At 37.7% G+C, this 27,172-nt stretch overlaps 2 protein-coding genes and 2 long non-coding RNA genes across 4 annotated transcripts; 3 read left to right on the top strand and 1 right to left on the bottom strand.

Moving 5' to 3' along the window:
• Positions 1 to 731: 731 nt before the first annotated feature.
• On the top strand, positions 732 to 8,035 carry LOC133530913 (uncharacterized). The gene is made up of 5 exons (XM_061868991.1): positions 732 to 1,013; positions 3,069 to 3,083; positions 4,102 to 4,176; positions 6,173 to 6,202; positions 7,836 to 8,035. Exons 1-5 carry the CDS (start codon positions 924 to 926, stop codon positions 7,992 to 7,994), a joined length of 369 nt encoding a protein of 122 aa, XP_061724975.1. The 5' UTR covers positions 732 to 923; the 3' UTR covers positions 7,995 to 8,035.
• A 2,363-nt stretch (positions 8,036 to 10,398) lies between these two features.
• On the top strand, positions 10,399 to 16,176 carry LOC133530923 (uncharacterized). Its single transcript, XR_009801398.1, has 6 exons — positions 10,399 to 10,897; positions 12,977 to 13,051; positions 13,784 to 13,813; positions 14,077 to 14,109; positions 15,589 to 15,610; positions 16,125 to 16,176. It is a non-coding gene; the product is annotated as an uncharacterized LOC133530923 (long non-coding RNA).
• Positions 16,177 to 18,877: 2,701 nt separating this feature from the next.
• Positions 18,878 to 22,773, top strand: LOC133530926 (uncharacterized). The gene is made up of 6 exons (XR_009801401.1): positions 18,878 to 19,110; positions 20,402 to 20,476; positions 21,092 to 21,121; positions 21,218 to 21,250; positions 22,252 to 22,272; positions 22,706 to 22,773. It is a non-coding gene; the product is annotated as an uncharacterized LOC133530926 (long non-coding RNA).
• A 243-nt stretch (positions 22,774 to 23,016) lies between these two features.
• On the bottom strand, positions 23,017 to 24,565 carry LOC133530910 (spherulin-2A-like). The gene is made up of 2 exons (XM_061868987.1): positions 24,406 to 24,565; positions 23,017 to 23,960 (listed from the first exon to the last, which is right to left on the bottom strand). The coding sequence occupies exon 2, from the start codon at positions 23,954 to 23,956 to the stop codon at positions 23,060 to 23,062; it is 897 nt and encodes a 298-aa protein (XP_061724971.1). The 5' UTR covers positions 23,957 to 23,960; positions 24,406 to 24,565; the 3' UTR covers positions 23,017 to 23,059.
• Positions 24,566 to 27,172: the final 2,607 nt, after the last annotated feature.

Below are 27,172 nucleotides of genomic sequence, written 5' to 3'. Positions count from 1 at the left end.
AAAAGCTGAAGCATGAAGTGCTTAATAGAAAAGGGTCGTATTATTTTGAAGCTAGATAAAACTTTTTGTTTTAAATTCTAGGGGATAGTTGATGCAGAATAGGTACTCTTGAACTCTCTTGAGGTACTCTTGTGTCCATGGGTGGCGATGACCGCTTCCCATCAGGCGGCTCGTCTGCTCGTTTGCTGACTATGCTAACATAAAAAAAATCAAAGTTTTCAGGATTATGCCTGCATAATACTACAACTAATATTATTAAGAGTTGATCCAAATCAGTACTTGAACTCTTTCCGGATTTTCTAGTATTACAACTTACCAGGGAAGGATGTTCGATGCCCCATCCTGCGGTAGCCAACAAACACAGTAGCCACAGTGTGTACATGATCGTATTTAACGCACTTCTGTTTACTCGTATCTATGAACAGACTTAATTGGATTTTACCATGAAATAATCAATTTTAGGCTCACGATAGCTCTATTTCAAATGAAATAGAATTTTAATTGAAGCATTGATTGAAAAACATCGATATCTTGTATGTCTCAACGTATTGTATTAGTTTTCTAATATTGATTCGTTTATTTTGGCCATTATATTAAACTGAAGAATTGAAAAGATAGTTGTATTATTATAATTAAAAATAATGACGTCGATTTATATCGAAATTGTTATCTGTTTGTAATTATGAGTTTGTGGCTGAGACAATCACAATTATCTTTAACGAACTTTTTAATTAAACTCTGATTGTATCATTAGACACAATACAGTGAATAATAATTCTTGACTTGCTATAATTGATTCCAAAAGACAAATAAGATTTCATATACCAGACATAAATTTAAATAACAGGGGAAAAAATTACGTCAGCTGTAAATTTTGCGAAGTAGTATATAAATTTAACAGATACCTATAGGTAGTTTGTTTTATGCGGGCAGTCATGCGTGTTTTGCTCCTAATTTGTTTGTCTTTTGGTATTTACGCGCATTATGAAGCACAAAGAACTGGTCATAGGATGGTAAGGAGTTACTTACTTACAGGTTAGGCACTTGCTTAGTTACTTACTTAAGAGTTACTTGCTTAGAAGCTATTTGCTTACTTGTTAATTATTTACCGTAAAACCACATAACCATAAGATTTCTACACAATCACATCTGTTAATTACTACAAATAAATAATACTAAACTTAAAATTAAGGAAAGAAAATAACAAAGGAAAAATAAAAATATACTTACCTACAAAATAACAAACCCAATCACAAAGAGAACACCCCGTCCAATAAATCGGCCCGGGGCATGGACCCCATGACACTGGCAGCGTTACCTCTCTGTATCGCAAGGGTGATACGTTAAGAGAGGTACGTGTCAGTCCTGGGGTCCCCTGTGGTGTCGACCAGCGCCGACAGTGCCCTCATAAATTCTTTCATGTGGGCTGACCAGGGGCCCAAAGTCTTAACCGCGAGCGCCGCAAACTCATAGTCGTTGAATAATAATCATGTGTCAATCAATAATCAATGATATTTAATCGCGGTAGACCCCTTAATGTTATTAAATATGTGTACAAAATGCGAGAGTTTAAAGTGTTATATCACATAATCATAGTCCAGTACTACAACTATATTATTATATAAACTACAAATTCAATATGTATTTACTTAGGTATATTTATTAATGTTTTGTTTAGTTTCGTCTGGGTTTTTTCTTCCATTCATAAACATTTTTTGCTATAGAACTACGACATCTAAATAGTAATCACACGAACATTTTCAAATGTATTTTAGACCGGTCTTTTTTACAAAGTCTGAGTAAAGTATTGGATATCTAGCTAATTAACGAAAAAATTAACTGCCAGATAACACTTCCTGCAAAACTTAGCACTTATTTGAAGATTGTGAGACGCCAACGAATACTTTATTCGTCAGATAAGTGGCAAGTAGCTTATTCAGGACTTTACTTGGACATTGTGAAACAGGTCCTAAGTTACTTATTACTTAGGAGCTAATTATTTAGGAGTTACTCAATTAATTGTTCTGTCTGCCACTACTAATTGTTTAAACTTCAAAGCACTGATAAGTTCAATCTTCGAGAGAATGACAGTGTTAATCAGTTAAAATTACGCGATGTTAATGAATTAATGAATGAATGTTTCTTTATTCAGGCAATAGACCCATTACATAATTTTAAAATACAAATTAAAAAAAAAAGATACAGAAATACAGTAAAAATAAAATACAGTTTAAAAAAATACAGTACATATAAAAAATATAAATAAACACTAAAAACTACTTACGGTTCGGTTGCTGATGCGCGGACAACCAATGCAGAAAGAACACATTTTGGTAAATGTTCTCATTTACTGTCATGATTAGCCTATTATTAGAAATGCGTACCCTGGTCCAGAACGACGCTATTCGGTTTCTAATAATGGCAAAGAAGTCAGGTACCCTGGCTTCAACAAACTTGTATGTAGGCTTTTCGTGTATATTTTACCCATAGTTGGCAAGTATAAAAACTTTGGCAATAAAACATGACATTTATTTCATCACTTGGTTAACGCCATCCGCATCCATACTGGATCATTCTCAAATTATATGACTTCGGTCAGTCTCAACTCCGTCAAACTTTTCATACATTTAGTATGGTTCGACAGAGTTTAGACGCAGGCACATATCTGGAGAATGATGAATGACTGGTGATGTCCCAACGGTAAATTTTGAGCCAAATCAGAGGTTAGTACCGATGAACTTGACATTGATCCCAAGTATTTTACCCCATCATGAGCATGATGAATGATGATGAGCGTATGATGAGCATGGATATTTGTTCCTGAGTAATGGATGTTTTCTATGTATTTAAGTATTTATAAATATTTATATATTATATATATCGTTGTCTAAGTACCCTCAAAACAAGCCTTATTGAGCTTACTGTGGGACTTAGTCAATTTGTGTAATAATGTCCTATAATATTTATTTATTTATCATATAGCAAAATCAGATAAAACGTTTATTGAAAATGCAATTGGTTGAAATATTCTTATTAATCTTATTATTCTTATCTCATTCTTATTTCAGAGGCAGTTAAAAGATGTAAGTACGCAATTTTTGTTCGTCACAGAAGTGTATACACAGATTAAACATAATATATTATACTACAAAGTTACTTTTTAAACCCATTCAGGCCAGTGTCCAGGTATAAAACATTTATTGCTCACGTTTTTTTTTTAGATTTCACTCGCATTGGTTTATTCTAAGTATCATCTGCTACTTGTCCAAAACAGTGTATGAAGAAATAGCTATGTCACAGAAATATACATAATAGACTATGAATAAGTAATATGTGTTTTAAATTTACCAATATACCTACATGAAGGAGATATTTCAACGAACTGAATTGTCAAATGTAGACAACAAACAACTTTGCCCCCTTGTAAAACAAAAAACTATTAAATATTATCAAGTTATTTATCAAGCCAATTTGAACGTGCACTTAACATCAAACCGGTATTGAATTATTTCGCTTTGACTTGTCCGTACATGTATTGGTGCGAGCGAGATGCCTGCGAGAATGACAACTAATTGATATGATTCAGATACGATTTGATGTCAGATGCACGCACATGTTCAAGGTCATGTTCAAATATACGGTCGCATATTTATTGCCTGTCACCATGCCTGTCACGTTCTAACAAGTACCAGTAAAGTCTGACCAGTAATATATGATCACGCGCCATATTGCGGAATTTCATTGGAACTAAATTTTTCATACTAAACTGGACTGTCACCCTATGAGAATAAAAGCGCCCTCTTGACAATAATCATATATATCTCGTCGGGCTTTAAGTGCGAAAGTGACAAGCATAGTGAAAGGCGATAAAAATGCACTTGCTGCCACCGCTGTGTTGTAGTGTCGCGCTGACCGTCAGTGCGGGGCGATCCGCACCGACTATTTGTATGAAGTATATGTCCGCGCGGACCGCCAACCTCGCGGACCGGTCAGCTTTACTCTAAAACGCTCTCTGAACTTAATAAATATTGATCGGGTGAGGATTGCTCCGCACCGTCGGTCAGCGCAACACTACGACCAGCCTAAGTGTTGTGTTTATAGCACACCATGAAGAAGCAACCAAAGAAGAAGTTGTTTCTCGGCACTGCACTTGTGGGCGCTATGAAAATAGTTACGGTAAGAACAGGCTTCAAAAATGTTGGTAGAGTCAAAGATAATTTGAAATAGAGGTGGATTGTCAAAGCAAAATTTGTAGCCACAGTACATTAACTGACATCGCGCCATCACCCGAACAGATGCCGCCACCTTTGGCCTATGCTCTAGTAGATGGCGCCACTTTTTGATATTTAATACATATCGCTGAAAGAATAAGGATCAAAGTCAATTGGCGTTCTAATAGTTTTAATCATGTGTCGAAAGATGACAGTAAATTTAGTGTGACTTCAAATTTTACTTTGACTATCCACTTCTATTTAAAATTCTCTTTGGTAGACTTAGACCAAGAACTTTGCAATGATTTTGATAGGATAGACTGTGCAAGGGTTACAAATGATGACATTATGCATCATTTCATAGAAGTTTGCCATTTAAAATAACACTTGCACGGTCTGGACTATCAAAATCGCTGCAGACTTATCTTGGTTTACTGAACAATATCGCGTCCCGCGTGCCGCGACCGCTGCAGGGAACCGAATGCGCCGACTTCTGGCCGAAGGGTGTTATGTTTCGGAGGTTCCGGGGCAACACATTAACATGTTTTTTTTAATTTTGAAGTTGCGGGTTCAAGTCCATTCTTTCCTTTAAAATAAAAATTTATCGCTCGCAGACGAAGCTACTTGTTAAAAATTTGTTTTTGTATTTTTTTATACCACGTCGGTGGCAAACAAACATACGGCTCGCCTGATAGTAAGCAGTCTCCGTATATATCTCCCTATGGACGCCTGCAACTCCAGAGGTGTTACTGTTACAAGCGCGTCGCCGACCCTCGTTGAGCTCTGGCAACCTTACTCACCGGCAGGAACACAACACTATCAGTAGGGTCTAGTTTTATTTGGCTGCGGTTTTCTGTAAGATGGAGGTATATCTAATATGGGCCGGGCCTTGTTACCTGAATCAAATTTCAAATAAATAAATAAAAATGTATATCTCCAGAGTTTATTGCTGTTAATTCCTCTGCTTCATGGCCGACTGTATATTACTGTCACAAATGTCAAAATTGCTGTTGCTGCCCTTTTTAGGGTTCCGTAGCCAAATGGAAAAAAACGGAACCCTTATAGATTCGTCATGTCCGTCTGTCTGTCCGATTATGTCACAGCCACTTTTTGATATTAGCGACAGCATTCCAGTCGGCAGTAATATCGTATAGTCAGTATCCAAACGGTACCTTTAGATTTAGGTTAGCGCCTCTAATACTTATCGAGTTATCGTCCATGTTTATGTTTTTTCACCACACCAACTGGTAAAGGCCCTCTTGATTGTTCAAAAACGAATGAAAAAGTTGCATTTTATCCACATGTGCAGCAAAGTAATCAGATGCAAATTTTGAGTTGTTTCCTTGTTATTAGCTGATAGAATTGACTTTTAAATGATGATTTTGAATAATACATTTTTTATTACGTTCATTCGGATTTGATTTTTTTTTAATTTCATAGTTAGTATTATCCTCGGGTTGGTATGGTGAAAAAATTTTTGTTTTACTCCGGGGCATAGTTTGTTTAACTCTCGTACTTTGAAACTCTCGCAACGCTTAAAATTCCTCTTCTTATGGAATCTTTCGCTTGCTCGGGTATCAATATTAGCATGAGCGGATAAACTACCACTTTGCCCCCTTGTAAAACAAATAACTATTAGTGTATTTGACGACCGTTTTGGCCTAGTGGGTAGTGACCCTGCCTACGAAGCTGATGGTCCCGGGTTCAAATCCTGGTAAGGGCATTTATTCGTGTGATGAGCATGGATATTTGTTCCTGAGTCATGGGTGTTTTCTATGTATTTAAGTATTTATAAATATTTATATATTATATATGTCGTTGTCTAAGTACCCTCAACACAAGCCTTATTGAGCTTACTGTGGGACTTAGTCAATTTGTGTAATAATGTCCTATAATATTTATTTGTTTATTATTTATTATAGTAGTCGTCTTACCTGTCCCTTTTTGTGTTTGTGTTTCAGCATGTTGCTGCTATTCTATCAGTCGTTGATGTAAGTTTCTCAATATTTTTGGAACAAAGTTCCTTATCGGACGGTTGGTGTCGTGACGTCTATATCTATGTAAGGTTGCCAACCAGAGTAAATATTCTTTATTACTCTAGTATGAAACCATGCCTGAGTAAAAACAAGACATAATGACAAGATACATCTGAACATATACAACATAGTACTAAAGAGTAAGAGATGAAGTGATTTCTAGATTTATATTCTAATCTAGATTCTAATACCATCTATATTCTATTCTGATTGTTTGGCGGAGATTCTTTCTCCGCCGCGGGCCTCCACAACTCCCCTTATAGCCCGACCCTGTCCACTCACAACCATTTGACTTATTCTTGGCTGCTTCTATTCTAATTTTCGTTCTTAGTTATCCCTTCATCTCTCTAATCCAAATAATGATGAAACTATATTTCTAACACTCACCGATTTACACCCGCAGGTCTTCCTTTTATTCTGTCCAACTGATTACCCCTACGAACATTGTTCCATCGGGGAAAAGTCTCTTCTACCTCCTACTGACAAAGATTCGTTCAAACCTTTTTATGTTCTGTCAGTGTTACCAGTATAAACAATTAAATCTGTTTAAGGCACAGACTTACCTGCTATTTTGTTGAGGCTCGCGTTCGTCGCGACAGTTGGTGGATGGGGCTATGCGAAAAATAGTGTAAAAAATTTCCGTCACGGCTCTCTTTTGTTTAAATTATTGGTCGAGAATAAGTATCCTAATTTGACCGACTTAAGTATATCCTATAGTGGCCCAATTGGCAAACAACCGCTTAGAAATAGGTAGTAAGAGCGATTATCCAGGCTCGGTCCCCGGACGTGTATGCAGATATTACTTTTTGATATGCACTTGAATTTCATATTTTTGATTGACTAAGCGAGTGTGAAGCTCGAGCTAAGCGTATCAGTCTCAGCTTGTACAAAAATGTTTTCTTATGTTTAGTTGCATTTCTGAACTGACTTGTGAGCAGTTTCGATAATTATTATTTCGTCGATTAAGTTTTTTTTTTGTATTTGTTAATCAATAGTAAATATTTCATGCTAAAAGGGGGAGTTGCGTTCGTATAAATATAATAAATAATTAAATATTATAGGGACACTCTTAAGTCACAGTTAAAGATAAAGATAAAAAATGTTTATTGCCCCAACTACCAAAGATACAAAATAAAAATAACATACAACGTGAGATAAAACAAAATACACTTAATTGTACAAAATAAATTTAGTATAAATAAAGTTAGCTCAAGAAGGCTAGTATTGTGGGTACTCAGACAACGATATATATATAATATACAAATACTTAAATACGTAGAAAACATCCATGACTCAGGAACAAATATCTGTGCTCATCACACAAATAAATACCCTTAACGGGATTCGAACTCAGGACCGTTGGCTTCATTGGCAGGGTCATTATAACGACTACCAGACCGGTCGTCAAAACCTGATACCCGTGATATACGTGAGATATCATCAGCAGGCATTAAAGACTATTATAGATAAAATTAAATTTAAATTTGGGTGGATAATAAGACAGAAGAGATTGTACATGCTTACGACAGCTGAACCCGCTTAAATAATGCTTAATAAGATTTCCGATGAAAGACGCCGTTTTATTCAGGTCACAACCTCTTTATTGGATCGGTATTCTGAGAAGCCCAAAAACCATGAAGATAAGACCAAAAAAGAAGGAATTAACGAAGTTGACGGGGAATTAGTGGACGCAGAGACGGAAGAAGACGTGGAATTAGTTGATGAAAACACGGATGAAGATGAGTAGAATAAAAAGAAGTAGATATATTATAACAATATAATGATTTAGTGATATTGTGTTATTTCCGCCCGATTGACCAAAATGGAAGGCGTCAGTGATTTGGTGCATCTATGTACAACCAGATTGCATGGATACTTTATTAATGAATTCATAATTTTTTTACATTACGGAGGTGGCAAACAAGCATACGGCCCACCTGATGATAATCAGTCACCGTGGGCTATGGAGAGGTGTTACATGCACGTTGCCAACCCTAATACTCGGCATCCTCGTTGAACTTTACGCACCGACATACATCAATATGTTATTTGATTGTGGTTTTCTGTAAGGTGGAGGTACTTCCCCAGTTGGGCTCTGCTCTAGATCTGGAACGACATCCGCTGTGCTATGCCCTACCACACAAAGAGAGAATAGATGTCATTAACAGTGCCCATACGTCTTAAAATTTCATATCATGGTCCTGGTCACGCAATTTTGCAGCTCGCTGCACCTACACCCTACTCCTCGGTGGACATCTGCGGCAGCCAATAGGTCCCTCTCAATAAAACCTCAAAGTGATAGCGGGACGAATTCTACGGATGGTGGGCGAGAGCGAATCGAAAAAATAAGCTTTTGGATTAAGCTTTGCAATAGGATAGCTCAAAAATGTCTTGTACCTAAATAAGTTTCTACCATTTTCAATTCACGATGTCACTTCTGGATGAGATTGGCTCGGGACCGGGATAAGTGGCGTACTAGAAGAGAGGCCTATGCTCAGCAGTGGGCGATAAAAGGCTGATATGAAGTTTCTACCACATGCATATTTTGAAATTTTGTATTACTATTCGACGTCAATAGTGGTGATAACAATTAGAGCAAAAATAAATATACAGGGTCATCACCCTGTATATCTCTTATACGGAGGTCTATTCATATAGTAATTTCTTGATATCAATTTGGAAACAGTTCCTTATATCAGAAACGTCACTTTTGTCAACTGACAGATCTCATCCATTACAAATTAAATACTATCTGAATAGACGTCCGTGTTTTTTTTTTTTTTTTATACTACGTCGGTGGCAAACAAGCATACGGCCCGCCTGATGGTAAGCAGTCTCCGTAGCCTATATACGCCTGTAACTCCAGAGGAGTTACATGCGTGTTGCCGACCCTAAACCCGCCCCCCCTCGTTGAGCTCTGGCAACCTTACTCACCCGTAGGAACACAACACTATGAGTAGGATCTAGTGTTATTTGGCTGCTGTTTTCTGTAAGGTGGAGGTACTTCCCCAGTTGGGCTCTGCTCTAGATCTGGAATGACATCCACTGGCTGTGCCCTACCGCACAAAGCGAGATGACACTCACAATGCCCATACCTCTCTTTTGGACGTAGTTTAAGGACGTACCCGGGTTCAAAACACGGGTGTACGTAACATATTAAATTATAATATAAGAATTGTACCTATTATGTATAATTTTTTACTGAAATTGTTAGAATCACGATAGCCGTCGAGTAGATAGGTAAAGTCCGTCTAAGATAAACACCGAATTTACAAGCGAGAGAATGAGGAAGGACACTCCGCTTATATGCAGAAAATTCTTATGAAAATATGATGTTTCCACTGAAAGACTGCGCCCATCGGAAGCGCTGGTGGCCTAGTGGTAGGAGCGTGCGGCTATATCAATCCGGAGGTCGCGGCCCTGGCTCGTACCAATGAGTTTTTCGGAACTTATGTACGAAATATCATTTGATATTTACCAGTCGCTTTTCGGTGAAGGAACATCGTGAGGAAACCGGACTAATCCCAATAAGGCATAGAAGGCTTAGTTTACCCTTAGGGTTGGAAGGTCAGATGGCAGTCAGTCGCTTTAGTAAAAACTATTTTAGATTAGTTGTCTAGCGGACCCCAAGCATCCATAGGCCGTGGCAAAAATGCCGGGATAACGCGAGGAAGAAGAAAACTGAAAGACTGCACCCATTTAAGATCCTGCACCTTTTAGTATTCCAAGTACTTACTTTTTTTTATAAGCAATAAAAAAATGGTTTTAAATGGATTTGTTGGACAGTTTCCATTCTGATAATTAACTCCCCATTCCATAAATTAATGATATTTTTACATAATTGATAATTGAAAGCACCCTTAAGAAGTAACTTTAGTAAGTTTATACTTAGTCATGCTTTAATACACATGTATTTTACTTTCCTCGTATTCGAAATAAGAAGTAAAGGTCTCGTTATTTCAGTACACTATTGGCGCTCCCACGTAGCTGCTAATCCGGTGCAATGGAAGTTTAGGCGGACTCTAGCTAGGTACAGTTAATAAGGGGTATAATATTATGCCTAGGTTTAGGCTTATGAATAAAAATGAGAAGAAGAAACCATTTATTGCCACACAAACATACGGGCGAAATACGAAATATTAAGTATAATATCAACAATTTAGCATGTGTGCAAAAGGAACGGGGTCAGCATAAGCTACGTCAGCCATTTCATTACAATAATGACCGCAAAATACTTAGATTGCATATAGGAATTCAGTTTAAAAATACAAAAAAAAGTTGTAACATGCATAGCCCAAGATTAAAAACCTCTCTCACCGAGGGTTCCGTACTTTTTAATATTTGTTGTTATAGCGGCAAAAGAAATACATCATCTGTGAAAATTTCAACTGACAGACAGACGGTCGGACAGCGGAGTCTTATTAATTGGGTCCCGTTTTACCCTTTGGGTACGCAACGCTAAAAATGAATTGAAATTGAATCGGAATGGAAAATTAATTGATTCAAAGGACTTTCCACCTGTATAAATCGATTATCGCCTTCATTTATGGCGTAGACAGTTTGACTGTGGTCACCATGCGTGTGTGGTTGCTTCTCTGCCTTCTCGCCATTGGCGTTCAGGCGTATCACGTTGGTCCAACTGGTTCTTTGGTGAGTTAAAATTAACACGAACCTACGGCCTGATTCGAACATTAAGATACGTCAAATATTAGGTCTACATACGATATGGATCGGATATTTCAGTGTCAAAAGTGACATTTGTGAAGGCAGAAAAGTTAAATTTTGACACTCATTTGATCCATATCGTATCTAGATCTGATATTGACGTTTTCTTAAAGTTACGCTCTCATTTTAAAACGACATCCTCAACTATGAAACTTGACATGAACATTAATTTAAGTACACATTTACACATTTATTGCGCCCAAAAAATATATTTACACGATACAAATTAAATATAGATAAAATATTATAAATTACAATATTAGACTGAACTATTTATATGATATTTTTGAATACCTATCGAAAATTGTATTATTGTTTATCTAGGTTAAGTTATATTTTTAAGATTTGTCTCGCCCTAGCAGGGTCCATGCTGTACTTCATAATGTTATTATTTTATGTGAACACCTTGTAATACCATGGTTGGCATTCAATAATTGATGACGATAATGATGATGAAGTAACGAATAATATGGTAACTATGTATGGTATTTTTTATACCTATTCAAAATTAAGTGAACCGAAGGTTTGGTAGTTGCAAAAATTAATATTGTAACACGAATATGCCACAAAGCTACTAGATGCCGCTAGTAGTCTCGCCCGCGCTATAGTAAATGCATATCGTCGGCCCCACTTACGCCAGCAATCAAGAGATGGCGCTAAGATCGAGATAGATCTCGCTAACGACTGTGCAACGAAGAATCATGACCCTCGGAGCGTTGCCGAGGTTTATTGGAGAAATGCAAGTAGGAGCTTCGGTACAGCACGCTGTATACCTTCACCCCAGTTGAAGTATTTTAGTGTATGTGCCGTTGTACAACTTACTAGTCTAGCTCGCGCCGACCAAGTTAGGTCTTGCTAGGCAAGTAAGTACTAGTACTATAGTAAAATCTCTCTAAGTTCGGAATACACGCGCTTATATAACTAAACGCCGGCTTTTCGTCTTCGCCCTCACCTCCCGTCCTACAATATTGATATTTTATTTACTTATTTAATTTATTTCTTTAAGGTTTACCAACAGATACAACACTACAAAAATACAGACAAAAAGCCAAAAACACATGAGTAAAAATATATGACAGAATTATTGGTGATTTTCAGAATCACTCGAATATGCTGGGTCCAGACGGGTGTAACGTGTAACCCATCGTGTAATGTATCAGGAATTCTGCGTGCGGACAGCGCTACGAGTATTATATGTAACGCTCGTCCCGGATCGGCTGTCGGTTTTTAAAGCTGGTCATATTGCAAAACTGCACAGGTAAAAATGAGCGTATGTGGCATTCGACTGCTTTACATGTTCAGTTGAACACATCGTCATCACCATCACAGCCATAAGGCGTCCGCTGCTGAACATAGGCCTCCCTCTTGGACCTCCACATTTACCCGCAGTTGGACTGTACAGGCAAAACTGCGCAGTCATACCCTAGTGTGTATGGCCAGCTGAATGCGAACACAAGGCGCTCGTAGTGCCGTCCACACATTGACGATATATTACACGTAGTCTTACATTTACACGTTACACCCGTCTGGACCCGGCTATATACCGGTACTCGATGAAATTGTTTAATTACGTTTTTACCTGTTCTTCTTTACATCCTGTTACCCCCTGCTGGAGTGTAGGACTCGAACCATTTTCTTCCACTGACTCCGGTCTTGGGGAGCTTGGGTAAGCTCACACCCCAATACACCCAACCAGTGATCGGAACTATGGGAGTAAACTTGTTAAGCGGACATAAAATAGTGCATACAGCCCTAAAAATATTCATGTCCATAGGGATAGGAATAGTATAGTACTTACAGCCATAAAAATATTTACATTCATAGATATTCGAATATGTTTAAGGCTATAAGCACTCTTTTACGTCCGCTTGATAAGTTTTGTTAAAGTTTTACTCCCATAGTTCCGATCACTGCACCCAACTCTTGCTCCACGGATCGGCGACAAGTAAACCTACACGTAAACATATTTATCTATTAGCTATTAAAGTAATGGTAAAATTTCAGGATGACGTAAACCCACCAACAAATCACAGGGTAAAAAAGTTATCCATGGTCAGCGCTTTTTATAGCTTAGCCTCGGTATGTATCGCCTAATAGCTAGGTTTACGTTTAATGTGTTTGCCAGATCTATCTGGCTGGTATTTGGCGTGATAGTCGGTCAATATATGTGACGTTATCTATGAAAAGGGACCTTATTGTCGATGTCGCTTCCGCCGTTATAAACGATGCTCCAATACAAATACAACGCTGCGCAACGCAGTGCGGCGTAAGCTCCATCGACAATAAGGTCCCTTTTCATAGATAATGCCACATATGTTGTTTAGCTCTACATGCTATTTCTTTAATTAAGGTGTGCACTAATACTACATTACGATACAAGTGCGAAAAATAGGAAATTCGAAACGAGTGGCGATAAATTAAAACACGACTAAAGGGAGTTGTTGACCGGGAATTCCTGTTTCGGACTGTATTCGTATAGAAAATCAGTACCAAGAGCTTTCTCTAACCTATAGTTCGTACCATCTACGATGACGCGCAGATTAGTCACATCTAACCTTTAATTATATGAGAGTTCGAGTCAAGGCACGCGTCTTCGTGAATGACACGATCTAAATACTGTTTGACAACTCATTCTTCTGTTAACTGGCAATAAAAGGAGAGTAACGTTTTACAATGTTTGTATATTTGTTAGTGACGCCCTGCAGCCTAAACGTCCTACCAATGTCGTCATAATATTCGTCATCACGTCACAGTTGATGCTGAAATCGATAGAGTTTTGAAATGAATTAAAACATTATTATGTATTTTCAGATCATAAAAAATGCTCTACTCGTCATAATGGTAATTGCAATGTATTAGTGTAATTTTTGAAATTGCGAAATTATCTCTCTTTAAAGATTCCAATAAACGTTAATAAAGGATCAGCAGGAGATGCTGGAGATGTTGCCGGTCTGGCGTTCGGCAACGTAATGAGCTGTCTCGAATGGTCGGCCATGTTACCTTGACCACTCCCCCTACCTTATGGCTATACGAATAATCAATTAACTGCGAGGATGATCAATACAATTAAAGTAATATTTATTTTTTGCATCTTGTGATTCTAGAGCGGAAAGAAAATACATGAAGAAGGAGTGGGGGTAAGTATGCTTCAACCTAATGTAACTATCTGTTACTAGGTATAAGGAGAAATTAAGAATAAATAGAAAACTAGAAGTCTTAACAATATACTTGCACAGACAATATTCTAGAGAATTTTATAGAGAATATACTTCCTCTAGACTTTTTAGGGTTCCGTAGCCAAATGGCATAAAACGGAACCCTTATAGTTTCGCCATGTCCGTCTGTCTGTCTGTCTGTCTGTCTGTCTGTCTGTCTGTCTGTCTGTCTGTCTGTCTGTCTGTCCGAGGCTTTGCTCCGTGGTCGTTAGTGCTAGAAAGCTGAAATTTGGCATGGATATATAAATTAATAAAGCCGACAAAGTCGTACAATAAAATCTAAAAATTTAATTTTTTTAGGGTACCTCCCCTACACGTAAAGTGAGGGTGAATTTTTTTTTTCGCTTCAACCCTAGAGTGTGGGGTATCGTTGAAAAGGTCTTTCAAAACTAATAGGGGTTTTCAAGAAACATTTTTTGATAAAGTGAATATATTCGGAGATAATCGCTCCGAAAGAAAAAAAAAATGTGTCCCCCCCCCCTCTAACTTTTGAACCATAGGTCCAAAAAATATGAAAAAAATCGTGGAAGTAGAGCTTAAGAAAGACATTAAATGAAAACTATAGCGGACATGATCAATTTAGCTGTTTTTGAGTTATCGCAAAAAGTTTTCCCTTCATAGTAAAAAGACTTACTTTAATTAGGTACCTACTGATTATGCAAATTTGCCTATTTGTTTAACTCGGGTGAAAGGTACCGTTTCATCCCTTGGTTAAGAATTTACTATACTTTAAGCTCCAGTTTAGCTTATTGTGACGGAAGAGTAACTACGGAACCCTACACTGAGCGTGGCCCGACATGCTCTTGGCCGGTTATTTATTCTAGCTTTCATAGTTTTCGTGAAAATTTATAAAAACTAAAAATGGTGATATAAAAGTGGGGGCAGGAAGGGAAACAATAACTTCTCGGCGTGTTTCTACCTCTATTTATTTTTATAAATCTAAAAGCTATATGCAAGCCAAGCTTCGTGGTTTCTGCCGGATATTACTGGTAGATACTTTTATGAAAGTGAAGATAAATTTCTATAAAAAAAAATCAAGGGTGGCAGATACTTATAACGCATTTTTTCATCCGCTTCACTGTATAGCAGAAGTATGGGCATAAGATGGTCGGCTCTTTATCATTTGTCACCATGCCTGTCACGTTCTAACAAGTATGTAAGCACGAAAGTGACGGGCTAAGTGACAAGTGATAAAAACGGAACCATGCTGAGGGCTAAGATGGTCAACTTTTTATCATTTGTCATCATGCTTGTCACCTTCTAACAAGTATGTAAGCGCGAAAGCGACGCGTGACATGACAAGTGATAAAAACGAGACCATGATACCGGGGCTGAGCGTAGTCACGAATAAGAATAATTTATGGCAACAGTAATTTACCTAAAAAAACTTAATTGTTACAGTAATAAACAGACAAGCACTCTGGTAAGGGCTTCCTGAATTTTTGCTATGTGAATTTAGTTATAATTTTAACCAATTTCCAAAAAAGCAAAGCTTATCATTTTAATTATTTTGTTGTTTACGTTTACGTTGTCATCTGAGAAATAAGTATATGTATGAGTATACGTATATCACGTGTCTTTCGACGTTAGTTGATCATTAGGGCTAAGATGGTCGGCTCTTTATCATTTGTCATACCTGTCCCGTTCTAATAAGTATGTAAGTGCGAAAGTGACGGGCATAGTGACAAGTGATAAAAATGGAACCATAATGCCGCCGATGATGATGTATTTATATGTAGGTAGGTGAGGTTGATTTATTTTCAATGGTAGATCTATTGAGCGAAACTTATGTACATACTTTACCCTAAAATAAACCGTGTAGCTCTCTTCCTTGAGCTGCAGAAGCGAACTTAGTTTTAAATTAAGTTTGAAGCATAGTATATTTTCTTCATACCTGTGTAGTATTTAGTTAATAATAATAAAACTTTTTTCAACAGGTACTGCATAATCCCTTTGTTCACTGATAAAAATAAACTGTGCAAATTAAAACATCGTTTCATTAAATATCAGTATTACGATACAAGTGCGGAAAATAGGTATTATGTATTACGTACGTTTTACAGTACAGACCCTTTAAATTTTCAACACAGTTACGTAATGTGCTCATTATCGCACTAGTGTGGTAAAGCAGCACCAAATGTACTGTAAAAAATATAATGCACGTACTGTCCGCGCACGAATTCCGTGCAAGGATGAGGAATTTTAGGAATGTCGAACGTCATGACCGTCTGTTTGAACAACTGAAATAGGTAATAATTATTTTCCAACCCTTTTGACCTACTTGTACGTAGGTACGTATCGGCACTGCTTGGCAGCGATTATCATAGCCTTGACAAACATCTATGAAATTATGACATTTACCTAACACTTGCATATTATGCTGGGCTATCAAAATCGCTGCCAACTTAGCCTGGTCGGACTCTATCTATGAGGAAAGGAGTTTTTAAAGCTCCTAAGTCCGAGCGTTGATTTTAAGAGAGAGTCTGTCTAAGCTAACTTTTCATCGATTTGAATAAAACATAAGTTTTTAGTAAAAAAAAGTCATTTTTGATACGAGCTTTATCGTTTTTCTTACAACAGGCAATAATACTGCGACGGTGGCAAATAAGCACACGGCCCGTATGATGGTACGCAGTCACTGTAGTCTATGCTCGCCTGCAACTCCAGCGGTCTTACATGCACGTTGCCGACCCTAACACGCCGCGCCCTCGTTGAGTCCTGGCAACCTTAATCACCGGCAGAAACACAACACTATGAGTAGGGTCTAGTGTTATTTGGCTGCGGTTTTTTGTAAAGTGGAAATACTTCCCCAGTTGGGCTCTGCTCTGGATCTGGAATGACATCCGCTGTGCGGTGCCCTACCACACAAATCGAGATGACATTCACAGTGCCCATACCTCTCTTTTGGGCGTAGTTTAAGAACCATGGACCCTTGGTTGGTAGGTCTGATTATAGTATGAGGAGTTATATTTCGTGCATGTTTCTAAATAGTGTAATTACAAATAAGTAACGATTTTCAGAATAAATATCAGTATTTAGGCAGTACTCGTGTTGTTTACATGCTACCCTACTTCCCGCTCCACATGGCGACCTTGCCACGTGCGGTGTCGGGTTGGGATGTCGGAAGAGCAACCACGCACTTTATATGAACAAAGTTGATATAATTTAATACCTTTTATTTCCTATTCGAGGTGTGCCAGAATAAATATACAACTAGAAATTAATAGGTGGAGTGGAAAAAGACGCTGTGTGTTCTGAATAAATGTTAAGAGAGGTATGGGCATTGCGAATGTCATCTCGCTTTGTGTGGTAGGGCACAGCCAGTGGATGTCATTCCAGATCTAGAGCAGAGCCCAACTGGGGAAGTACCTCCACCTTATAGAAAACAGCAGCCAAATAACACTAGACCCTACTCATAGTGTTGTGTTCCTGCCGGTGAGTAAGGTTGCCAGAGCTCAACGAGGGGGGGCGGGTTTAGGGTCGGCAACGCGCATGTAACTCCTCTGGAGTTGCAGGCGTACATAGGCTACGGAGACTGCTTACCATCAGGCGGGCCGTATGCTTGTTTGCCACTGACGTAGTATAAAAAAAATGACAGTATTTACGCAGTACTCGTGTTTTTTACTTATTGCCATACTTTCCGCTCCACATGGCGACCTTGCCACGTGCGGTGTCGGGTTCGGAAGTCTAAAGTGCAAGTGGGCACTTTTGAAAGAACATGACAAAGTGACAATGAACAAACTCGTGTAGCTAAAGTCCTGGGGCCTAGCAAAATGACTACCGTTTGTAGAAAACGCTGACCGAAACTTAAATTAGCCATGTATGAAAATCACGCCAATCTTCATTGTATCTGTCATCCCCAGACATTTTTATTAGCTCTTTTTATACATGATGCAATTGCAATATCTCAGCCAAGTATTACATTTCACTCCATTTGTACTCGTAATCAGATATCATAAGTTGATCGGTAATATATTTTGTGTCTGTCTGAATTCAGTCTTACTTTTAAAGAGGTTGTGCTGTAAAAGAATATATAGTAAGGCTCATTTTTAATGATTTAATATTAAAAGTAAGTTTCTAACTTTGACAATTAAATAGCAATTACTACCAATCATAAATTAATTTTATCTTAGTAAGTAATTCTTAACTGAAAAACATTTACTGTTCCTGGTTTGATCAGGTCTGGCCAAATGCATAAGCATGAAATAATTTAATTGTTACATCTAAATAGCATATTTAACGCTGATTCCACGATCATGTTTTTTAATATATACTTTCATACAAAGATAAGCTTAAATTGTGGATATTGTAAAACTATCTAAATCCGCGCTGACCACCCATTTTGGGCCAAATTTTTGCGCGAATCCGCTACGCCTTTTCACTGCTTTTTGCTGACGCCATTTGAAGGGCTAAATAGATAGCCTTAATTATTTTATAATTATAAAAACGTGTAATAACCGAAGAAGATATAATATATAGGTAGTAAAGTAGTGTAATAAAGTAGCACCATACGTAAAGCCACTAATTAAATGGTTCATCGTCATCTCAGCCAAAAACGTCCACTGCTGAACAAAGGCCGTTCCTAAGGATCTCCACAACGAACGGTTATTCGCTGCCCTCAACGGTTTCCCGTGACTTTAACCAGATTGTCGGGCCATCTAGACTGGGGTTCAGAAAATGGCTAGCATTGGTAGTAACTGCAGGCTTGGCAAAGTTAAAAGGAATCCACCACGGCGAATTGATCAAGCATGCTGCATCGGATTTGCCGTAGCTAAAACTAGAAATGAGAAAATTGATTGTTAGACAAAATATCGGCATCTTCGTTATATAGGACATGCGCAAACGCAGACCGTGATGCGTGTACTACTCTTGCTCTGTCTGTTTGTAATAGTACAGGCGTATGATGACCGAGCGGGTACCGTGGTGAGTCTATTTTCACTTTAGACGGTGATTTTAATTAAAAAAAAGTAAAACCAATAAAAATCGGAATAAAACGCTTTTGTCGGGGATACTAACGTAAAATAAGCCAATAAACAGATTTAGATTTTATACACACAACATGTATTTTTGACATAGTTATAGATAGATACTTTAGGTTGTAATAAACACACATAGGTTTTGAAAAAATGGACGGCTTTTATTTTTTCATATAAAATAATTCAGCAAGCAATGTATCACTACTTTATTTTAACTCAAAATGTCGCATTTAATGACGCGAGCGATGTCACAACTGTCAAAAGTGACCATGATGTATGAAATACATTGCCGCTCGAAATAAAATAAGAAATGCTCTGGTAGTTACTTAAATTTAGAAAATCTTTCAGTATTGCTTTATATTAGCACTAAAACCTACGACTAGGTTAAGTTTTTGGTTAAAATATCAAAAATACGTATTATATTTTTGCATTAATCTAAGCATGGTACAATAGTACCTACTTATACTCACGATCAGATGTCACATTATAAGGTATTGCTAACTTAAACAGACTATTAAGTATGCAAAAAAATAATCATGCAATCAGAAATAAAAACTTCCGCTTAAGAATATTCGCGCCTCGGGAATATTTCTTTGTTTTTTGCTCATTAATGTTGTTTAAACTGTATATTGACAGCTTAACCATTATTTAATCAACCAACGTGGCTATCAAATATTTAAAGTCCAGCTATCACTTTACTAAGAGCACTCATGCTCTACGAGCACTGATATTAGCGATACAGGTAAAACGGAGCGTGTGTGGCATTCGACTGTGCAGTTTCCTATACAGCTTTACCTGTGCAGTTGAACTGTACAGGCAAAACTGCGCAGGCATACCCTAGTGTGTATGGCCAGCAAGGCTAGTTTTAGTATCGCGCTGACCGTCGGTGCGGAGCTATACTCACCGGAACAGTATACTGTATTAAGTTCAGGGAGCATCCAAGAGTAAAGCTGACGGGTCCGCGCGAACGATCATCTGCGCGGACATAAACTTCATACAAATAGTCGGTGCGGATCGCTCTGCACTGACGGTCAGCGCGCCACTACAACCAGCCTTAACTGCTGATAGTAAAAGCATCGCTGCTCTAAGGGGTCCACTGATTACCAGTTCGCCGGACGATATATCGGCCTATCTGTTATTCCCAAAAGCTGACAATCGCGAACCGACAGGCCGATATCGTCCGGCGAACTGGTCATCAGTGGGCCCCTTTTTTATTGTGAATCCAATTCTTGTTTCAGACCAGCGTAAGGCCTCCAAATCCCAGAGCTGTACAAAAACTATCATTTTTCAATTCTATTGCTACCCTAGCTGAGGTGACTTACTTCTTAAAAGTATTCTATACGAATTTGCTTGGGTACAATTAAGTGCAAGTGACGTACTAGAAGAGATGCCTATACTCAGAAGTAGATAATAAATAATAAATAAATATTATAGGACATTATTACACAAATTGACTAAGTCCCACAGTAAGCTCAATAAGGCTTGAGTTGAGGGTACTTAGACAACGATATATATAATATATAAATATTTATAAATACTTAAATACATAGAAAACAGCCATGACTCAGGAACAAATATCCATGCTCATCACAAGAATAAATGCCCTTACCAGGATTTGAACCCGGGACCATCAGCTTCGTGGGCAGGGTCACTACCCACTAGGCCAAACCGGTCGTCACGTCGTAGATATAGGGCTGATTATGATGATGATGATGAAGCATTAGCTATGGACGTCTCTGACATAATGTCTAAAGAAACGACGCTTAACACAATGAATTCCTTACATTGACCCGCCTCCTTCCTATCTCTATCGTATATCATATCATATCATTTATTCAGTAATAATCATACATTACTCTGTAATATTCACAATATGTTACTTATAATAGACTCGGAAGGGTAACTAATGATTAAATGTATCATTTCAGATCATAGCTAATGTTTTGGGCATAGTTATGGTAAAATATCTACTTATAATATGTGTCAATATGTAAGTAATATTTAGTAAATTTTCTAATTGTCTAACAAAAGTGTAATTTTTATTGCAATTATAGGATGGAAAGAAAATAAAAGAAGATGGCGTTGGGGTAAGCCTCAGGCATTTCCTCTTAGGTATACATAATAATACATATATTGTTACGGTTAGGGTCTAAAAAGAGATAAAATAATGTGTAGTCTCGATACGTGCAAATAAAGAAATTTGATTTAAACTCTTAAACGATTCGGAATGCGCTAAAACTAATTGCTAGAAGTGTCGATGTCGGTTTTAATTGTATAAATTCACACAAGTTATTCTATCTACTCCTCGGTTATACTCTCGCCTGGGTTGTGCCGTTGGTGCGCGGGCGTTGGAAACTGTGGCCGACTGTACTCAGATGGCTGCCCGGGCCTTGAGGAAGTTGATGTCTTCGGACTGGCGAGAGTAACGTTGGCGGTAGCTGTGGCTGTGGTGTAATGTAACGTATAACGTTACAATAATCCTATAACGCTATTATACATAAGTAAACTTATAATGTAATTATTATAACAATTGTTTAATCCAATAGGGAAGAATAGTTTTGCGATCCTAACGAAATAACGGTACTTTTTCTATGAAATTCCATTTCGGGAGAAAACGGTTTCCATTAACTAAATCTTAACAAATCACTTTGATTTGGATGTCGATCGCTTCAGCATAATATATTCTAGTGTGGCTACACTGGCTACATAAATGCAATCGAGAACGTAACTTACTTTCTATGCATCTCGCTCGTACTCGTAAAATAAGTGCGAGCGAGATGTAAAGGGTCACATTTTTACTTTTCGATTAGCTCTTTTTGATACATGATGTTGCAATTGCAGTAGCTCAGCCATCACATTTTACTCCATTAAGATTTGTACTCGTAATCAGATATTACAAGTTGATCGATAATATATTTTACAGTACATATGGTGTTACTTTACCACACTATTATTGCGAAAATTAGCATACTTATTACGTCACTGTGCCGAACATTTAAAGGGCCATATGTACTGTAAAACGTTGTACGATACATGTGCGAATAGGTAATTCGCACTTGTATCGTAATGTACTATTTTATATTGGCAGTAACGAGTCACGAATATTTGGGTAAGCGTATCGTTTTTCTCATTATTTAATTATATATGTAATGATAGATTATAGTTGAAGTAACATAATGTTAATGAATCGATTATATTATGTGGAGTAGTGCTCCAGTAGTATAGTACTATTATATATTATATTTTTAGACGTTTTAATTTTGTATATTTGATATTGGTATTTGTAATGTATGTGCACTGTGCAATAAAATTTTCAAGAACTAGTTTTGATATTATACCTACATAATTCCCGCCTGAAATACAGAGAATCCTAGTTCAGGCACATGTAAACTATTTTTAGTCTTTGTTTTTATATGAATGTCACCATAGAATACGTGATTAAAAAAAGTTAATATGTAATTATAATAAGTACGTGTTATTTTATTTACCATAAGAATAAAATGAAACGTTACTTAAGGACTTACTCTTTTTTTTTCACCCAGGTACACACCATAAACCATTTTTTTTTATATGTAATAAACTATCGTAATGTAAATAATGATGGTATGGATGTTATAGTTTTTTTTTGAGATTTTCCTAATAATCCCACAATTTTAACACATTCCAGATTTTCCTAAGAGTTGTGAACTAGTACCACATTGATCTCCTAATGGCAGTAATTGCATTAATAAAGAGTGCACTCATGAAATAAGTACCTGCTAAATGTTTGCGTTTTATGTAGTAAACCTTTCCATAACTTACGAGTTTATTAGGGTATTTTCCATTCCAAAGGTAATCAAATAAAAAAAATATATAAAAATACATACAAAATTTATTACATATAATCAGTGCCTAGTTCAAAAATCAACTTCCATCATTTTGGTATGGTTCTTCCTGTCGCGGACCACCACCTTCGACTGAGAGTAGAAGCCGATCTCGATGATCTCCCGAGACATAATCTCGTTCTTCAGACCTCCGTGAGACATCACAGCCTGCACCGGCAGCGCCCAGTAATGGTGACCTCTGTGCACATCATCGTAGTTCACAGCCACAGCTCCAGAAAGGCTGGCCAGGTATTCCATCTCGATTTGGATAGTGCCTTTAGTAGCGTGGAGCTCAGTGGTCACGGATTGTCCTGGCTGGAGTAAGACTTCCATGGAAGATGTAGCTCCGATGGTCATAGCTTCAGATTTCTCAGCGCCAATACCCCAAGCAGATGTGTAGCTGAAGGTCGTAGATCCACCCAAATTGGCCACCTTAATATCAATTCCATAGCTAATCTCCTGTCCTACAGAAAGCTCGCCACTCTTGGTCCAGTGAGACGAAACACGGTTCTCAACGGTGTGTGAGATTCCAACGTTGAAAGTAGCTGGCATCGTGCTGTTATTCTCAAAAACTTGCTGCATGACGATCAGAGGCTGGGACGTTATCTTCAGAACCTTACCGCTTTTCGGTACTAAGGTCCTTGCAACCTGGTTCCAGTTGTAAGTCCTGTACAGATCTCCCCATGGAGTAGGGCTTTTAAGGAAGGCGTCATCAGGGCGTCTGCCAAAGTAGGCGTTGACGGCATTCTTGAGGTTGTTGTCTCCCAAACTGAAGCTGCTGCGCTCCTGGTCAGAGATGATGTCCATCTGGATGCCGGAGTAGTGGACCTTCATGTCGGAGTTCTCGTTCTCGAACTGGCCGCTCACCTCCACGTTGATGCAGGCGTGCACCAGCGTAGGGAGGACTAGGAGGAGGAATCTGAACGCCATGGCTCTGAAAAAAGAAAAAAGGTTGCTTAGTTAAGAAATGCTTGCATTTAAATAAAAACTAAACAAAAAAAAATAGAAACTTTATTCTAGATGTAACATACATTAACCGGGTAATCAATGTGCAGTTATAATACTGATGATTTGGGCATTGATGATCATTTTAATTGTGACAAAAATTCTATTAGGAATTTATAAAATGCTTTATTGATTCTTACAGAAAGATGTTAAACTTATAGAAATATTTGCAAAGTAGATACTGAAATGTACAAGTTAATAAATAAAGAGATACAAGTTTCTGTTTGCTTCTGATAGAAAAGGGGTCGCGTTTTTATAGTCAAATCTTAATGGCTTAAGTGACTATTTGCTTGGAACTTGATTATTATGTAAGAAAAGTAGGTCAATGACTTAAACTGCAATAAATAAAAAAATAAGAAGATCAATATACTTACATTTTAAATGCTGCTAAAATAATTTAAAAGATAAATAAGAAGTCAAGACACAACTGATGATGTCTAAATGACTTCTTAAACTATGATTATTTGAATTTCTCAGGAATATTTATACTGTCAATATATATGAAAAGAGCAAATTTAACATCTTGAAATAAAACTGCTGCTATATGTTTTTAGCTAAAACGGTAACGCTGACAATATTTGCTGTGATTTCACAGAAGTCTTAGGTTGCTGATCCAGTGGATTGATAGCGATTAAATTCTATAAAAACTTAATGCTACAAGTATACGTTCATAAATAGGTATATTTAAAAAACTTAAGTAAGTCACCTGTTGTATGTAGTTGTGACGTCTTTTAAATATATATTGTCTATTCAAACACGTCACAACTACATACAACAGGTGACTTACTTATTTTTTTTACCTATATGTATTTTTGTTAGTTGGGCACCTTCTTGTATTTTATAGATTTATATTTATTTGAGGACCGGTTTGGCCTAGCCGATGGTCCTGGGTTTGAATCCCGGTAAGGGCATTTATTTGTGTGATGAACACAGATATTTGTGCCTGAGTCAGGGTGTTTTGTATGTATTTAAGGATTTGTATGTTATATATATCGTTGTCTGTTTACCTGCAACATAAGCCTTGTGCTTACTGTGGGACTTAGTGAATCATCAATTGGGTTAGGAGTTAAGTAGGATGAGGGATATTTTGGATATAGGTTTACAAAGGGAGACGCCTAAAGGAATCTAAGCACGAATAATTTCGTACATTGACGCCTGTTTCTATCTCTATCACCCTTGCATGATTACATTGCTGTCCCGCCCATGATACCGCTGGTAAATAGCACTGTGCGATCGGGATAACTATATATTTAAAAAAGAATTGTGCGAAAAATTGGAAATTCGCAACGAGTGGTAATAAATTAAAACACGACCGAAGTGAGTGTTTTAAATCGACAAGAGTTGTGAATTACCTATTCACACATACGTGGGTAGTTGTACCCATTGTGTTGTGTTGTTGTTTTACAGTACATACCTATAGTTCTTTAAATTTTTGACATCGTTACGTAATGTGTAATAATCGCACTAGTGCGGTAAAGTAGCATCATATATACTGTAATAGTACATTACGATACAAGTGCGAAAAATAAGAAATTCGAAACGAGTGGCGATAAATTAAAACACGACCGAAGGGAGTGTTTTAAATCAACACGAGTTGCGAATGACCTATTCGCACATGTATCGTACAACGTTTTACAGTACATATGGCCCTTTAAATGTTCGACACAGTAACGTAATATGCTAATTTTCGCACTAGTGCGGTAAAGTAGCACCATATGTACTGTAAAGATAATTATGTCAATAATGTCAATATCTTTTTAGATCTAAAATAAATTTTGTGCAACAGTTCATTAACATTATTATTTTAACATAGTATCGCTTTTACTGGAACAATTTGTCTTATTTATAATCGTTGCAGCATAATGTAATTTATACTTACGTATGATCTAAACGTAGGTAGGTACAGTCAACCAATTTGAATCCTAGGCCACTATAGAACCTTGTCACTTTAACTACTCTATACATGACATGCATCACTCAATAAGCACTGTCGTAGAAGTCATTATGACATGGTTCTATAGTGGCCTAGGAATCAAATTGGTTGACCGTACTTACATACGAAATCTTGACACGTGTTTGCAATTTCGCTGACTCAAAATGGACGAAGTTCACTGGCTATTTAGTCATTATTTATATTATCTACCTGGCAAAACTGGAAAGATAATATTCTAAAGTCTAACACATAAACATTTGAGTATGAAATAAGGTTAAGCTACTTTCCTGTGGACATCATACGGGTGTTTATTTAGTCACCTGCAATAATTTACGGGCTGAATATATAGGTCATACTGAGCAACTTTTACTATGGGACCAACCCCAAAATCGCGAAAAAAAATGTACTCTCCCATAGAAAATGTGAAGGTCAGAGAGCCAAAATGTATGAAACAGCCAATTTTTTTGCGAAATTGGGGTTGGTCATGTAGTAAAAGTTGCTCAGTATGACCTGTATATTCACCCTGTTAATTATTGCAGGTGCCTAACAAATAACCTGTATAATAAACTAACTCGAAAACCTGCAGGGGCCCACTGATTACCAGTTCGCCGGACGATATCAGCCTGTCAATTAAGTATTCGCAAAAGCGAAAAATCGCGAATAGCTGACAGGCCGATATCGTCCGGCGAACTGGTAATCAGTGGGCCCCTTTTTTTATACTACGTCGGTGGCAAACAAGCATACGGCCCGCCTGATGGTAAGCAGTCTCCGTAGCCTATGTACGCCTGCAGCTCCAGAGGAGTTACATGCGCGTTGCCGACCCTAAACCCGCCCCCCTCTCGTTGAGCTCTGGCAACGTTACTCACCGGCAGGAACACAACACTATGAGTAGGGTCTAGTGTTATTTGGCTGCGGTTTTCTGTAAGGTGGAGGTACTTCCCCAGTTGGGCTCTGCTCTAGATCTGAAATGACATCCACTGGCTGTGGCCTACCACACAAAGCGAGATGAAATTTACAATGCCCATACCTCTCTTTTGGACGTAGTTTAAGGACGTACCAGGTACGTCCCACAGGTCCAATTCCTTAATTTTCGTTGGTAACCTTTTATAGGTCACTGGCGCGTTCCCGGGTTTGCCAATAGATTTAGATTTAGATATAGGAACTATAAGGGTTTCCTAGTGGACTACGGAACCCTAAAAAGAAGCCAG

Source organism: Cydia pomonella, chromosome 24 (genome assembly GCF_033807575.1).
Source record: "Cydia pomonella isolate Wapato2018A chromosome 24, ilCydPomo1, whole genome shotgun sequence".
NCBI lineage: Eukaryota > Metazoa > Arthropoda > Insecta > Lepidoptera > Tortricidae > Cydia > Cydia pomonella.
Note: the sequence above shows the minus strand (reverse complement) of the source record. Positions and strands in the feature narration are given on the sequence as shown.